General features: G+C 32.2%; 1 protein-coding gene across 1 annotated transcript; it reads right to left on the bottom strand.

Moving 5' to 3' along the window:
- Positions 1-1,442: 1,442 nt before the first annotated feature.
- LOC149551645 (uncharacterized) lies at positions 1,443-2,969 on the bottom strand. Its single transcript, XM_089789719.1, has 4 exons — positions 2,808-2,969; positions 2,588-2,707; positions 2,379-2,480; positions 1,443-2,244 (listed from the first exon to the last, which is right to left on the bottom strand). The coding sequence occupies exons 1-4, from the start codon at positions 2,964-2,966 to the stop codon at positions 1,480-1,482; spliced, it is 1,146 nt and encodes a 381-aa protein (XP_089645845.1). The 5' UTR covers positions 2,967-2,969; the 3' UTR covers positions 1,443-1,479.
- Between the last annotated feature and the right edge of the window lie 13,829 nt (positions 2,970-16,798).

Genomic DNA, 16,798 nt, shown 5'->3' with positions numbered 1-16,798 from the left:
AAATTTTATTTATTCTAACTAGTTTTTTCGACAAAGACACTTAGGAGGATGAAGACAAAAGTCATTTTTTAACAACATCAACCCAAATTTCTTGGAGATTGTTGTGTTACCAATCAAGTGTCTATATCCTTGATAGATTTTTTTGTATGTTTCGTGGTAAGCTCACCAACTTGTTGATTAGAAAATTGGTTACATGACCATAACATAGATTTTGCAAAACATATACATGCTATTCAAATTCTAAAATGTGTAGGATTGGAAAAATCAAGCTTGAAATAGGCCATTAAAAAAATTAATCATAATGTGTACGCATTATGAAAAACATTTTTTTGACTTTTCCCGTTCCTAAGCCAATTTTGTTGCATGAAATATGGCTTTTCAATGGGCTATTTGGTCCCAAAACTAGCATAACCCAAGTGTGTTTCCACTTGAATTATATTATTTGCACTGTTTTAGACTAATGTCCAACTATGTCATTTTATAGAACACGTAACAATTTAATATTCTTATTATTTTTATTTTTATTTGAATTGAATAGGTTTAGTCAATTGATATATATATTTTTAAAATTAATTTGACGTCTTTAAGAACATTTAGATTTTTCTTATTTTAGTTATAGAGTTTATAAGTTAATAGTATTAAATAAAATTAAATACAAACAAATAAATTAATAAACTCAAATGTTCCCCTTATAGTAAATAACAATAATTATAAAATACAAAGTTATTTAATCTTATTTTATTTTATATCATTTGAAAGTTTAATTTTATTAATTTCTTTAAAAAAATCCATTATTTTATATTGAAGGTGTAGTGGAATAAATGAAGTTGGTCATATAAAAGAAACTTCCAAATAAATAATAATTTAGACACTATAATGATTTAATTCAACATAAAAACTAGAAAGATTCTATCTGTCAAAATTAGAGATGTGAAGAAATATTTTCAAGACAAAAATTATAAATAAAATAGAAAACATGTTTTGGAGGACAAATGCGTAATGATACGAAAGGATAAGATTTTTTATTTACTTACTGATATTAAATGTTGATGGAAAATTTACGTTGCATATAAAGATGATTTTTTTTTTTTTTAATGAATATTGCAGATAATGGTTTTGATTTAAAAAGATTCAAATAAAAACTAAATTCCATAGCCTTTTTCTAGTGCCTTCCAGCTTATGCCAATATTGGAGCTTTGCAACGCACTGTCTAGATAATTGTAATTGCACTGTTTTGCTTTTGAACTAGTTGAGATCCCTGGGACGAGTTGCCCATTCTTCCCTAACAAATGTAATGCCAGAAGATGAGATAATAAATTATAGCTATTAAAACAGGTTTCCACAATTATGTTGTAACATTAGTTTTAGTATTCTACGATCTATCATCAAAATGAGAGGATTGAAAGGAAAAAAAACATCTTTCAAGCTAAGTGCGCAAATAGTTAAGTATCACGAAACAAGAAAAATAAAATTGATAGCCTACTCATCCGAGCACCATACACAATCAGAGGGTAGTGGCGTCCTATTTGTTCCCACCGCTTCTTTAGTGACCACGATCCAGCCATATCTAGGTACAGTAAACTTTTTTATCTCGACTAAGATGTCCAGTGCCTCTTCATCTAATGCTTTGCATAATGATGCTCTCATTTTCTGAAGTGAAGTTAAATGTCTGAAACCACCGCTGAGGGTTTTCAATTTGTAACAACTATTAATGTGGAGAAATTTCAAAGACGTAAGTTGGCCAAATGATTCTGGAAGGCTCTCCAAGTTGTAACAGTAACTCAAATCCAATAGTTTTAGTGCAGCTAGAGCTCCAATGTTTTCAGGTAATAGCTCCAATTTCTCACATTCATTCAAATATAGCAGTTGCAAAGTGGATAGGTTGCCTAAGCTGTTCGGTAAACTTCTCAACTCGCTACAATTGTTCAGAGCTAAAGATAGCAAAGATTTGAGATTTCCGATGGTGGGAGGCAGGCTGGTCAATCTGCTGCAATTGGATAAATCCAGGGCTTGCAGAGAAGATAGATTTTCAATGCTTTCTGGAAGTTCAGTGAGATTACAACATCTCCTTAGGTCCAATTGAATTAAAGATCCTAGTTGGTCAAAGCTTGTTGGAAGCTCCACAAGTGCATCACAGCCTTCCAAATCTAAGTATTCTAGAGAGGATAAGTTGCCGAAACTCTGGAGTAAAGTAGGAAGGGTTGGAGAGTTTTTAAAAGATAAAACTTGTAAAGATGCAGGCAGCTGCACAAATGAAAGACAAAGGAAAGAGTAAGCTAATTAGTTAAAAACGTACTGGATACATTGGTCCTTAACGATCTAAGCAGCTGGAAACATTGGTCCCTATATCTGAAAATTTGATCTGACAAATAACCCACCACGCATACCCCTGCTGCCAACAACTGAATCAGAGACGCCCCTTTCAAAACCTCATAAACCACTTTCCTAGTTCCATGATTATAATCAGACTTGACGCACACCTGTTCAAAAAGGGAACGAATGCTTATCGCCCAAATTAAGAACCAAATTCTATATTCAAAGTTTTAGAGACTAATTTAAAAAACCCAAGATAAATGAAGTTCAATACCATGCAACAATTTCTCTCTGCACGCTTCGACATAGTCATCACTAAATCCCTGCCAAAGTTTAAGCAAGAATCGAATGTACAGGAACTACCAGCTTCCCGTGTTGATGTACTCTCTTGGGCCTGCAAATTTTTCAAATTTTTCAAAAGTTTATGTGTATGTTCCGTTTGAATCTATCGACAAGAGAAATTTTAACACCAGAGAAACACAAGTCGTTCTTACTCTTTCATTTTCACCGGCGATGGCTTGAAGGCGTTGATCAATGATGGCGATCACTTGGTCAAGAAGAGTGAGATCTCGTACCAGTTCTTCGAGAAACCCCAGATCCGCTGCAATCTCGTTGCCCGAGGAACGAAACGCAGAGCAGCAATTGTTGCCCATCGCAAGAGAGGAATGGTAGATAGAAAGGGAGGAATGCAGTTCTCAGTTTTATAAAAAAAATTGAGAACAGAAGTCCTCAATTAGGTTACGAGGTATGCCAGCGAGTCTAACTTCAGTACGAAAGTGAAAGAGAGATAAATTCATGATACAGCTGGGGAATCGGTACTTGACAATGAAGTGAATGACCTCCAGCAATGTGCTCCCGATGAAATGAGCGCGACACAAAATCGTGAGCTTTATATATTGTCTATTATTTGCATTATATTATTAGTCCTTGCCTGGATTAAAGTTTTCGGGTGACTAGTCGTAATTTGTTTTGCCTTGTAAACGGTGAAACTGGAAAAATATTCCTATAAAAGTCCCTTCGTTGTTATTAGTTCCTGCATGCATGTAATGCAACTTTCTAATTTGATTATCCAATCAAATCAATTTTTTTAACAATTTTTTGCAAGTATATAGTTTTGATATATATTATTTTTTCATAGTTCAAAATAAATTATTTCTCCTAAATTTTATTGGCCAATGTCATCTAAGTATTGTGTGAGCTTTAATTTTTAATTAAAAAAATAAAAGTAACTTTTGAAGCATTCTACTCTTTTGCAATCAATATATACCAACTAATTTGACACTTTATAAATATCTTGTACGAAAATTGATTTTCAATTAAATGTATAGAACTCCCTAGAATTGTTCTATTTAACTCACTAAGAACTTTTTAGTCCCTCAAACTTAAATGCACTTTCCTAGAACCATCTAATCATATTAAATGACACTTCGATATTATGTTTACAACATTGTTGTTCACTTAATTTGGCATTTATTGGTATGTTCTTTCACTATCTACTTCTATTATACCTACATTTACTATGGAAAATGCAATACACATTCATGTATCATCATTTTCATTATACCAATAATACTTATGATTTATGTAAGTGTTAAATTAATAAATTTTACTTATGACAATTAATTTATTTGCAAAAACTTTTAAATATGTACACTATATGATGACAAAATGCATAATAATAATTATTGTGAATGCAAATAAAATTCAAACACTTTTTTTCAAAAATGAAATATGCGAGGTGACAGTTTTGACTACAACTTTAACTCAACTTCTACATTGGCAGGAACTAGACACTTTGCATCCTTGTTCATAAAATGCAATTTTTCTTTGTTTTCTAATTGGTGGAAAGCATTTTTCCCCGGACTGTTTTTATTTTCTAGCAATAAAAATTCTAGGAAAAAATGAGCTTTAGGAGGTTGTGGCAAGAGATTGACATGGTTTTGTTGAACTTAGTGGCTTGTTCTCCAAGTGTTGTTTGCATGTGCCCAATATGGTAGATGACATGAGCTTAGATTACGTTTGTATGCATTGCCAAAAATAGTCACCAAGAATTAGCATTTTGTCATTGCTCATAAAAATATATTTTCATTGTAGTGCATCATACTTGCTATTACCAACATCACAAATATATTTGTAGCACATCTAAACTTCGAAGGCTTCCACTCATGCTTGGAATTTGACGGTCACCCCCACTTGTCAAATGATTTTTCTATGATGGTTTGATCATTTTGATATATTTCATTTTACATTTTATGAAAAAATTCATTGTCATTTTCTTATTTTTGAATAATCAATATCAAGTTTCTTAGTTCAAAAAATTATAAATTAATAATATTATATAATAGATTAAATAGAAACTTTCAATTTGTTAAGAGAAAAATAAAACTAAAACATAACTATACATTAATAATAGATGCAAAAATCTCAAATTAGATAGACAAATTTTATGTTTGTATATTTTATTTTAGAAAGATTCTAAGCTAATATAAATATGTAACTAGCTAATATATAGTCTATATGAAAAATACATCGAGATGCATCAAGGCATTGAATTTTTTTAATGCATATTAAAATTGAATTATGAAAAGTTCAACACCTCGATGCATCTCAGTGTATTTTACATATAGACTATAGATTAGCTTATAGTGGTCACAATGTGTGCAACACATTGAATAATTAATTTGATTATGGTTAAGATATAGCTTTACAATTTATATAATGGTTAGGTTTAGTATTAGAGTCTCTTACTCTATATTTTTTTTATTATAATTAAGGATAAGATTTAGTGTTAATGTTGAATCTATCATCTTATTTTCCAGTGGAAAGATGCATAGTGTTAGATGCTTAGTGTTAGTGTCAAAGTTAGGAATAGTGTAAAATCTATCATACCCTTATATAAAACCTAACACTAACATAATATTATAAACCTAAATTGTAAATTATCTTAGTCATAAAGACTAAACCCTAATCCTTAGTACTTAACCCTAATCCTAAATTCTAAACCCTAATTAACCCTAAATTCTAACCCTTATATAAAACATAACACTAACATAATATTATAAACCTAAATTATAAAACTTGATCCCTTGTCCTAACCCTAAATTCTAAACCCTACTCTCAATTTTTAAAATATCAACCCAAAATAATTTAAAATAAACCATAATAATAAGTGGTCAACCATAGTACTAAATGATAAACCATAATCCTATATACTACATTCCCTAAATGCTAAACCCTAATCCTAACCTTAACCTAGTACTAATTATTATATGAACTCATATCAGAACCCTAATTTTAATTATAATCCTAGAATTTATAGCATGGTTAAGATTGTAAGGCATATATCATGGTTAAGCTTACTGTAAAGGTTTAAGGAAATATTAGTGAAAGGATTGATTGAATAATTAATGTTAGTGTTTAGGTTTAAAAAGTGACTGATTTTGGTTAGGGTTCAAGGTTGAGGGTATGGTTTGAATCATGCTTAGCTCTAGGGTTAGGGTTATATTTTGGATTAGAGATTGAAGTATAGCATTAATCCTAAACTCATGATATAAATACTAACCCTAAATATAAACCCTAATCCTAGATGCTAAATCCTAGAGTTCTCACCCTAACCCTAACCATTTAATAATACCCATATGCAAACCTATAGCCTAATAAGTTAATATTGACAACAACCCTAGATCTAAAATACTAAAGTCTAATCCTAGGCCTAATCATAAAGACTAAACACTAATCCTTATTACTTAATCATAAACTAGATGTTAAATGTTAATTATAACATTATTCCTAAATTCTAACCCTTATATAGAATCTAACCCTAACATAATATTATAATCCTAAATTATAAATTTTAGATGCTAATCTAAACCCTAATTCTAAAATTTAAACCAATAATCCTAACTACTAAGGTAAACCATAATCCTAAATGTTCAATCCTAATACTAAATGGCCAACCTAATCTTATATTCTAATAATCTAAATGCGAAATCCTAATCCTAATTGTAACCTAGTACTAATTATTATGTGAATCCATATCCTAAACCTGATCTATTTGATAACTATAAATATGTTTTATGTTGAACTCTAATCCTTATTCTAAAGCATAATCCTAACCCTTGAGAAATATTAACCCCATTCCTAAATCCTAAGCATTGCGTTTATTGTTCTAGGGTGATATAGTTAAGGAAAGGCTTATAATTATCATTGGGGTTAGGATTTAGGTTAGATTTATAGTTATGATTAAAATATGATTAAATTGAGGATTGGGATTAGGGCTTAGATATAGTTAGCATTAAGGTAGGGATTATTTTTATGACTAATACTTAGGGTTGGACTTAGGATTATGTTTAGGGATAAGGTTTAAGATAATGGTTAATATGTTGGTTAAGGCTAGGGTTTATATCATGGTTAGCATTTGGCTTATTAATAAGGTTAGAGATAGACTTGTGGGTAGGGTTAGTGTTTAGGGTAAGGATTATGGTTAAAATTGGGGTTTATCTCATGGTTAGGGATAAAGTGAGTATTTAGGTTAGCAAAGGATTAAATTTTTGGTTAGGGATTATGATTTGGGTTCTAGGATATGTGTCATAGTTAGAGATAAGGTTTGGGATATATCTTGAATGAAAGTTTAATAATTATCAATGAGGTTAGGATTTGGGTTAGAAGTATAATCAAGGTTAATGTTTTACTTAAGTATCTTTTAGGGTTTTTGTGTGAATTGTACTTTGAGTTAGGGTTAGGGTTGGGTTTTGATAACTTGTCATGTAAGATTTAGGGCTATGGTTAGGGTTCTCATTACACTTTGATTAGGGTATGTGGGAATATAATTAAGAAATTTCAATGCCTTACTATTAATTTATTAATGTCTAAAATTTATTTGTAATGTAAGGATATAGATATATTTTCCCCTTTTCATGGGAACCATATTGATTCACATTCAAATAACTCATAAAAGATTATCAATAATAGAAAATGATTTTTTAAATATTTTTTTTGTAAAACCAATAATTTTGTTAACTAATTTTTTTAAGAATAATAAATATTTTTTAAGAACAATAATATTATGATTAAAAATATGAAAAAATTAATAATATTAATTTATTTAAGAACTTTTAAGTCTAAATAAATGTAGAAACATTTTAATATTTTTGTACACTTTTCTAAATCTTTTATAGATTTATCCAAAATAACATGTAGAGAGATATTGTTTTCCATTATTTTAGAAACATCTAGCTTCTGTATTTTGATGTTTTAAATTATGAACAAAAATGTGTCTACTTCTTACTATTTAGAAACATCTAATTTCTATACTTCGATATTTTAAATTTAGAACACAATTATTTTCAATTAAAAAAGTACAAAATACAATAGGAACCTTCTAAATAAAAATCAAAGTTTTAAAATAATTTTGCATGTTTAAAGTTATGTTTTTCTATTATCTTACTGAAGTTTATATATTTCTTGTAGACAATATTCCCACAAATTATATATTCTTAATGCAGAGCACCAATTTTAAGAATATGCTCAACATGAAATCACCATCCAAAGAAATAAATTCTTGCATAGTGTTATGATAAAAATACATTACAATTTTGATTTAAGTAAAAGTAATCAATAATTGTGGCTCCATAATACAACTCATATGGAACATTTATAACAAAAGGAAACTAAAATAGAAACCTGATAAAGCTAAGGTAATTTAAAATGAACTATTTAATACTTAGAGCTTTACTACATGCAAATCATTTTAAAATGATTAAAAAAGTTAAGTTACCTTGATAGAACATGCAACTAATTAGGACATTACTATAGAATACTTAGAGCTTTACTACATGCAACTAATTAGGAAATTTGCAACTTGTAAACTAGGGAAGTGAGAGGACAATAGTAGATTGGCACATTTTTTTGAATTGTCCACTAGAGAGTGTAGGTCCCCTTCTACTATACTTTGATGGATGAATGTATGCTGTTACAAAATGCCCAATTTATGAACTTCATAGCTTACATGATGCACATGTATTTTGTCACTCTTGTAAAGAAAGGAAAGGAGCACAATAGATGGGAGTTCCCACATTTCTTTAATACCATCCAAAGCTTTCAAAATTCTAGGTGAGAACAATTCAAGTTCAAAAGTTAATGTCGTCTATGATTTGGACCAAATAGATGCAATAGATGGACGTTTTTGATAAGAAAGGGGAAAAAGTAAAATTTGCCAAATTGAAATGGCATATGCCAGGTTATAGGAAAAAAGTAGACCTGGCCACCAAAGTGTCAATGCTTTGAATGTTCCAGTTAGGTTATATTTATCCGAATATTTGAAGTACCTGGATATTCATGGCTGAAACCCTTGAACCTCTTGGTATTTTATGTGCAAATAATCTAGCCATTATTAGATTGAGGGTTTTACCTCTCCTCATGAATCTCTATTATGTATATTTGTAGTTCTTATTTTCTAATAAATATGTATTCTATGTTCAAAATTGTCATGGCTCTAACTATAACACACACACACACACACACACATAATGTAATGTTTCCTCTAATCTATATTTAATATTGGGAGAATAAGTTGAATTCATCATACCAATTTTTTTAAAACTATACTATGTAATGGAGAATATGGACAATATGACCTCCTATTTCTGATATATATAATACTATATGTTCTGTACTACATGTGATGGGCAGCCTAAGAACATGAATATGCAATAAGATCTTATATTGTTTTCTGTCTCCAATATGACAATTAAAAATCTATGATAGGGAATAAATTACTTATAGTCTTTCCATGTATGATCTGATATAATAAGTTGTAATGGATTTGTTTGCGTTTTTTTTTACTAGGACTTTATTCACCGGGAATCATTGCTGTTGTCTCTTCTTACTTTGTATGCTTGTGCAACTAATTATGCCAAAATAAAAGTTCCCTAATTAGTACATCTTAACACTAAATAAAGATGACATAAAGATCCCAATAGGATGAAATAAGCTTAAATTGTAATCTAGTTACTCCTCATATTTTGATATAATATGTTAGTTTACTTCCATTAGTTTCAATGATCCACAAAAAGATACCCCAATGTGCTATTCTAATTACCAATGGAATAAGATGACCAGCCAATTTTTTTTTACCCCATAATAATGAGTTGGATGTTCATTATGTATATCTTATAAACTCAAAGGTCACCTTTGCTGAGGTTCCATAATGCCCGTCCTTTAGCCGTTTCAAGATATATGTATCTCTTAGTCATACTAGTTTATTACCATGCCTTATGATATTGATACGATTTGATTAATATTACTAATGTTTGTTTATTCATTTATATTTCAACAAGATCTTTTATTTGCATCTAAAATTTATCTTAAATTATTTCATGCATCAATTGAATATTGATTTTTATTAGTAATTGTTGCAAAGCACATGCCTTTTCCTTGTCGTTGATGTTTATTCCCTTATGATTCTATTTGATCAAAGGATTCATTATGACTTTATCCTTGGTGAGTATCCACCATCGTAATCTAATTGACATCTTCTTCAGAGATTTCTCTTTGCTAATTGCTAATCATATTATCTGGTACGAAGGCCAACAAATCTTTTGACTATCACGCATTGGTAGTGGTTTAGAACCTATAATTATTGATATTTCCCAAGAAGTGTGAAAAATAAATCACAACCTTTAATAAATTTTCTCGGTATAGGAAGATGCCAAGTAATAGTTTGCTCGACACACAAAGGATGCTGAGTGACAGGTAGTAGGTGCCGAGTAAACTCGGCACAAGAAGGAGTTGAGTAACTTGACACTAATGGAAACTCAACACAATGTATGTCGAGTGAGCTCAGCAACAAGGGATGCCGACTAAGCTTGGCCATTGTTGCAAGGTAAAGCTTGGCAACAAGGGATGCCAAGTGAGCTCGGTCACCATTGCAAGGTGAAGCTTAGCAACAAGGGATGGTGAGTGAGCTTAGTAAGAGCAATAAAGAGAGAACTCGATTAAGGAACAAACCAAATGGGTTTTATTTCAGACTTACAACTTGGATATTTCCACCATTAAAATGCATAAAGCCAAAGGATGAAGCTTTCAAATATGAACTAGTCAAATGCAAAAATAACATGCAATGATGAATAGAAGAAGATAACAACAAAGACTCATATGCTTGCGTGTTTGCTTGCTTGCCTTCTATTCAAATAAGACAAAACTCTTACAAAATTTGGGAGCATTTGGCTTCAAGAAGACAAAACATAAAAACTTCAAACTAATAAAACTTTTAAACTCCAAACTTACAACACTAATGGATGCATTCAACAATGCTTGAAGCAATCACTTCTTCATAGGACAAATCAAAATGAACTTACAAAATAAAAAAGAGGATCCAACATGTGCAAATGCACATATGAAATTGTAACTTCCCTCTATCTTATAAACTCTTACTTGATATGTTGATCGACTTCCTTCTCTGATCTGTGCTTTGCAACTAATCCAATCCTTCAACTCTGCACTACTCAAATGAATCAGATACATTCCTTTTGTCTTTTGGCAAGGATGTTTTGGTAGGTGGGCATTTGGCTCCAGGGGAAATTGACTAGATGCATTAAATTTTTAACACTCCCCCTTTGTCCCAAGCCAAACAAACAAGAATCACTCCTGATCAAAATCAACTACACCAAGACTCTCTTTTAGGTGCACAAAAGTTCCAATGCCTAATGGCTTAGTAAAGATGTCTGTTAGTTGTTACTCAGACTTGCAAAATTCCATCTTGATATCCCCATTCTCCACCAACTCTTTGATGAAGTGATATTTGATCTCTATATGCTTGCTTCTCGCATGAAAGACTAGATTCTTACACAGTACAATTGAGGAGATGTTGCCACAATAAATTGTGGTTCCATCCTCTTTCCTTTCACTCAAGTCTGTCAAGATCCTCCTTATTCAAATAGCTTGACATGCTATTGCATTCATTGCTATGTATTCAACTATGGGAATTACAAATGGGAAACATATACTTTTGAGGGGGGGGGGGGGTGTGGGGGGTGAATCAAAAGTATTAATCTTTAACCAATAAAACTTTTAATTTAGAACAATGTGTGCATTAACATATTGAAATAATATGTAAAGTAAATACATCCACATAAACACTTGACACCAGATACAATTACCTAGAAACCCTCCAATGAGAAGGTAAAACTGGGGTAGGGATGACACCCACAATTCTTCACTACTGCAGCAATAAAGTGTCACTTGTTAAAGTTATATAGTTTGACCATTTTCATGATCTGCCCATGGAAAGGCCTATCCTATTAAAGGCTTACAAAGGATTGCTAGATCCTACCCTATTAAAGGATTTTGAATACCCAATTAGAAGTGTGCCTAGTTAAAGGACTTTTAGAACATTCACTTGGAATGTCACATTGTTAAAGGATTTTACAATGACTGTTAAGTCAACCTTAGTCTAAAGGATTTCACCCTACTGATACAATTGATAGAAAGTAATAGTAGAATGTTTGATCAGATAACTTACAACATTGTCTTATTGATTTCAGATCTCAATTTAGTCCACCTTGATCCTTTCTAATATGATTTTCCAATGCTGAGTCTTCGATCCTCTGTTTTGTAAACTGATTCTGCAATTCTTTCACTCTACTAAGTCACCTTGAATGCTTTCTGATAATTCACCCCTTCTCTTCCTTTTATTCTTTTTTCATATCACTTCTTGAATTATGGGGCTTCATCTCCCTTGTAAAGACTTTGGTGGCTTAGGGTTAGGTATGGATCTACGGATGAGATTTATACATTTTGTCATTTAACCTTTCCAATTTTCTTGATTGGTTGCATGTTGATTGCATAGGAAAAACAAATAGATTTGATCTTATCTTCAAAGCTTCGAGGTCTATCCATAAGTTGGCATAAAATTGGTTTACATAGTTGTTTGTGCTATTACAAACAACTAGGTCCATTCTATGTTACTCGAAACTTGATAATACTAATGCTCGACACTTATTGTAATTTTGTCTGGCTCGACACTTGAACTTTCTTGACATCAATTGTATGCTCGATACTTGAATCAGTCAGCATGGTCTATTTGCTCGACACTCATTTGCAACTCAACATCTATACATATTATACTCGACATGTAGTACTAGCTCGGCCTAAACTTGGTAAATATCTTAAGTGTGTTGACACTCAATTATCAAAACCAAACTAAGATCAACAATCTCCCCCTTTGACATGAGTGTCAAAAGAACTTAATTATATATAACAAGTCTAATCTCCTTGAGTATAATATATACACAATTCAGCATATATATAAAACTTCATTTTTTTTTCAAAATTCTATAATAGACTTTTATACTCAAAATTTTGTAACTCCCTCTAAGTTCATGTCCCTGTTCTATATCCAAAATCTCTTCTCTTCTCTGAGTAGATTTGCTTCATGCTGATACTCTTTGTCTTCAAAAATACTGACACTCGTTTTCTGTTTGATATACTCTGTTTCTACTCTTTTATTTTTTTTGCTATTTGCTCCCCCTTTTAGTTTATCTCCCTCTTTCTTTTTGTCCCCCCCTTTCATATGTAACTCCCTTTTGTATACTGATACTCTTTATCTCCCCTTGCACATTTGTCTCCTCCTTTATTCTTTATTATTTCCCCCTTTTTGACACTGATGTCAAACGGTCTATACATTGATTGTGTATTTGTCCAAAAAGCTATTGTGGACTTCCATTATAATCTGTAGAGCAACATCCCAATTTCCTAATGCAACATCTAAGGACTTTATTTAGATAACTATCTCTACTGCAAGGTGAACTAGTCCATCCAAAGTTGAAAGATTAGGATCTTTCTTTAACAAATTTTTTGCATAAGCTAGTTCCTTTTGGAGTATTTCCATATGAGGGGTAAGGGATGCTTGTATATTAATCAACTTGGCTCTTATGTTAGCCTCTTCTATTGCTAATACAGCTAGTTGATTTTGTGTTTGAAGCACTGAAAGAAAATGCTTCTCACTCTGAGCTGGGTTCTTAGGTAATTGCATACCTGAGAGTTTTAGATTGTTCTTTAGACTCAGAATCCTATGGCTCATTTCTTGTGTGAAGAGTGTGGGATCATACAATTTTGTGTATAATGAGAATATGTTCCCAAGTACCTTCTTCACTTTGTTAATTTTGGTAGCCAATTCAACTTGTGATAGTGCTATTCACCAGATATTTTCTCATTAACTTTCCCTTGAAATTTCTTCTCAGACCATTCCATAAGATTAGCATTAGTATCCTGGTCTTCATTAGTCACCCGTTCCACAATTTTTGATAGTTGTTCTAATATGGGCTTGGATTCTTCAGGTGTTTGCAAGCTAAAGGCATCCAAAAAGATGTCCTTAATCTCTTGTACTGCTTGCCTTTGTTTATACTCTTTTCTAAGTATTTCTTGAGTTTTCTTTCTCTCCAAGGCTTCTTGCATTATACTTATCTATTCTAATGTCATGGTTACATAGTCATATTTTAGTATCACAATCTCATCATCTAAAATTGCATCACCATAGTGAAATACCTTGGCAACCTTGGATGAGCTGGAGCCTCGTGCTGAAATCTGCAATGGTATTGCATCAATGTTTGGCCTTTGAAGGACTTTTGTTGGAGAGCCAGATGTTGGTAGATTTACCAGTGTTTGTATGGATTCTTGCTCCTTCTCCTTTGGTGTGTCCTTTTCATTAGTTTTGCCTTGATTAATTACAATTATTTGACTTGCTCCTTGAATTTGTGTATCAGGTATAGATACCTCTGTCTATCCTGTTTGTGCTTTTGAAGTTTTCTCCTCTTGAGCAGTCTGTGTTTGTTGTTCAACCATGACAACTTTTTCAATAGTATCAACCTTTGTAGATGTATCATCTGATGTTTGCACTAGAGGTTGACCACTAGTAGTTGAAGGGATGACAAAAGGTGGTTCTTGTGTATTCACCTTGCCCCTTGTTATATTAATTGCTACTTTTTGAAGTTCATCCACACTGACCAACACAAGGTTCTCACATAATCGAGCTTGTAGGGTGGTTTGGTCAAGAATCTTCTTTAGATCCTCTGTAGTTAATGGATTGATGTTCTGAGGTGAACTATTAGGAACATCCTTTAATTTTATAGTTTCTGTAGGTGTATTTGTGTCATGTGGAGGGCTCATGGATGGCATTTGTGTGTCTTCCACATTTTGTTTTGTTTGTTGTTCTTTAGCTGTTGCCATATCATCTGACTTCTTTGGTGTCTCCTCCATAGTGGTGTTTTCCTTTTCTTTTTCTGTCTTTTATTCCTTGTCCTCATCTTCCTCATTATTTCTTCCCTCAAAGGGATCTTCTTCTCCTACTTTAATTGTAGTCAAGCCATATATCAATTTCCACATTTGTGTGGATTTCTTGACAACATCCTCAATTTTTTTCTGTAGAATGCTAAACACCCTATATTTTTTTGCAAATCTGCTACCATATTTCTTATTGGCCTTGGTAATTTGTTCTTTTTTCAGTTTAGGCATAACTTGGGCTAATGTTGTTTCTCTTATTTGTCTTTCAATATTCAAGAAATGAAACCACTTATTTTCTTCTGTGGTGTACAATCCCTTCGCCAATGTATTATCTAATTCAAGAGGAGTGTTCTTGAATTTTTCCATCATGTCATGCACTGAATCTTCTATCATGTTTTGGTCTTCTCTACCAAGTTTTTCAAAATTAATACCTTTTAATCCTGTTAAGTTTGCATTATCTCTAATATTATCACAAATATTTTCAAGATCAGGTTTAGGTGTATGACTTACCACTCTAAATTGACTTGTATCCTCAGACTTTGTCTTCTCATCATCTGTTTTAGGTTGAGCAATATACTTTCTTCTTTGTTTCTTATACACTGGGCCCTTCTGTTCAGTTGCTTTTGTTTTCTCCTTTGCCTACACTTTGTCCTTTTTTGTAGTGGCCCTTGTAATAGCCCTTGTTGTTGGAGTAGTTGACTTTACTGTACTTTGTTTGACAACCCTTTTTTCTTTAGGTTTGGCTATAGGTTGTGCCTTAGCCTTCCTCTTCTTAGGTTCTAGTTTTTTTGGTGCTTCCTTGGATTCTTCCTCCTCTACACCTTCTTCTTCTTGGTCTCCACCCATGCCTTGGGTTAAAGGTAAAGATTCTTGACTTTGCACCTCTTCTTCCTCTTCATCATCTTCTTCATCATCATCATCTTCTTCATCACCTGCACCTTCTCCAAACTTTGCCTTTAATTTCCTCACCATTTTATCCTTCTTTTTCAAAGTTGAGGCTGTCTTTGAAGTTCCATTTCAACCTTTGAGTTTACAATATCATAATTACCAAATATCTTTGCACTTTTGTCAATTTATTTAGCAAGGAGTGCAGTGATAGCAGTTGAGGCTTCATCAACATTAATTTCATATCCTAGGAGCCTTAGCCATCTAACTATAGGTACAATAGCCTAGATGAAAGTATAGTCAATGTCTACAAGGAAAAAATTATCATTGTAGTGTTGCTCAACTAAGGAAACAAGAATCCTCAACCTCTATTTCATAGACTTCTTAAAGTCTTCAAAATAACTTGTCATTACTGATTCAAAATTTTCTCCCATTTGCTCAATATATTCATTAATTTGAACAACAACTAACCTATTGGTTTTCCATCCTACTTTGCCAAAACATGGGAACTCATTTTGTACATAGAAAAATATGCATACTAGTACTAATCCAAATTTACATTGAACACTTTTTGACTTTCTTATTGCTCCTAGATTCTCCATTATTTATTGCATTTGGAGTTTTGCAAGATCATAGGTATGATCTTTCTTGACAATCTTATAACCTACATCAACAACTATGTAGGGAACACTATTTAGTTTTCTTGATTAATATAATTTATGTGAAATGACCCTAACAAAAAAATCAAGCAAAGGGTTTGTAATGGTGTCAATAGTCATGCCACGTTTGTTCCACTTTGCACCTATGTTTTTCTCTATGGCCTCTTTGGAGTCACGTCTCAATGTCTTGGGCCGATCTAGGGTTGGGTATCTAGTAACCCTATGTAATATTCTCTTCAAAATTTTAATAGGTCCTCCCTCTAACCATAGACATCCATCGTGTATCCTGCTCAAAATTATTTTAATCCATTTTGTTTTAAAAATTGTAGGAAAATCTAGGGCATGAGTCAAACCTTTTCTCTCTACAATCTTGAATTCCTCCTTCAAGACTCCATTTTCACATAGTTTATCATACACCTATCTCATTTCCATGTCCCCAATATCTCCTACTTTGCAATTATAGAATTTTCTTACATCTTGTACCATTACAACCTTAGGCAGAATCATAGATAACACGCCTAACAGGTCTTGCTTGTAGGCAATATCTGGTATAGCCCTAAAATTGGGTTGTTTAACCTTGTTGCTAACCAACTGGACTTCAAAAGTCTCTTTCTCCTTTACATTCTTTGAACTTGAGGTCATTATGAAAGCTAGGGTTTTAT

Source organism: Cupressus sempervirens, chromosome 6, assembly GCF_028749045.1.
Source record: "Cupressus sempervirens isolate cs-2001-9-10 chromosome 6, ASM2874904v1, whole genome shotgun sequence".
Classification (NCBI taxonomy): Eukaryota; Viridiplantae; Streptophyta; class Pinopsida; order Cupressales; family Cupressaceae; genus Cupressus; species Cupressus sempervirens.
The sequence above is the reverse complement of the archived record's forward strand: the minus strand, read 5'-3'. Positions and strand labels throughout refer to the sequence as shown.

Bases quoted from the DNA above. Each gene is read 5' to 3' on its own strand.
- LOC149551645 (XM_089789719.1), bottom strand. From the start codon at position 2,966: ATGGGCAACAATTGCTGCTCTGCGTTTCGTTCCTCGGGCAACGAGATT. The intron at 2,708-2,807 runs GTAAGAACGACT...AAAAATTTGCAG, and splicing joins TCGCCGGTGAAAATGAAAGA to GCCCAAGAGAGTACATCAAC. The intron at 2,481-2,587 runs GTATTGAACTTC...CTTTTTGAACAG, and splicing joins CAGAGAGAAATTGTTGCATG to GTGTGCGTCAAGTCTGATTA.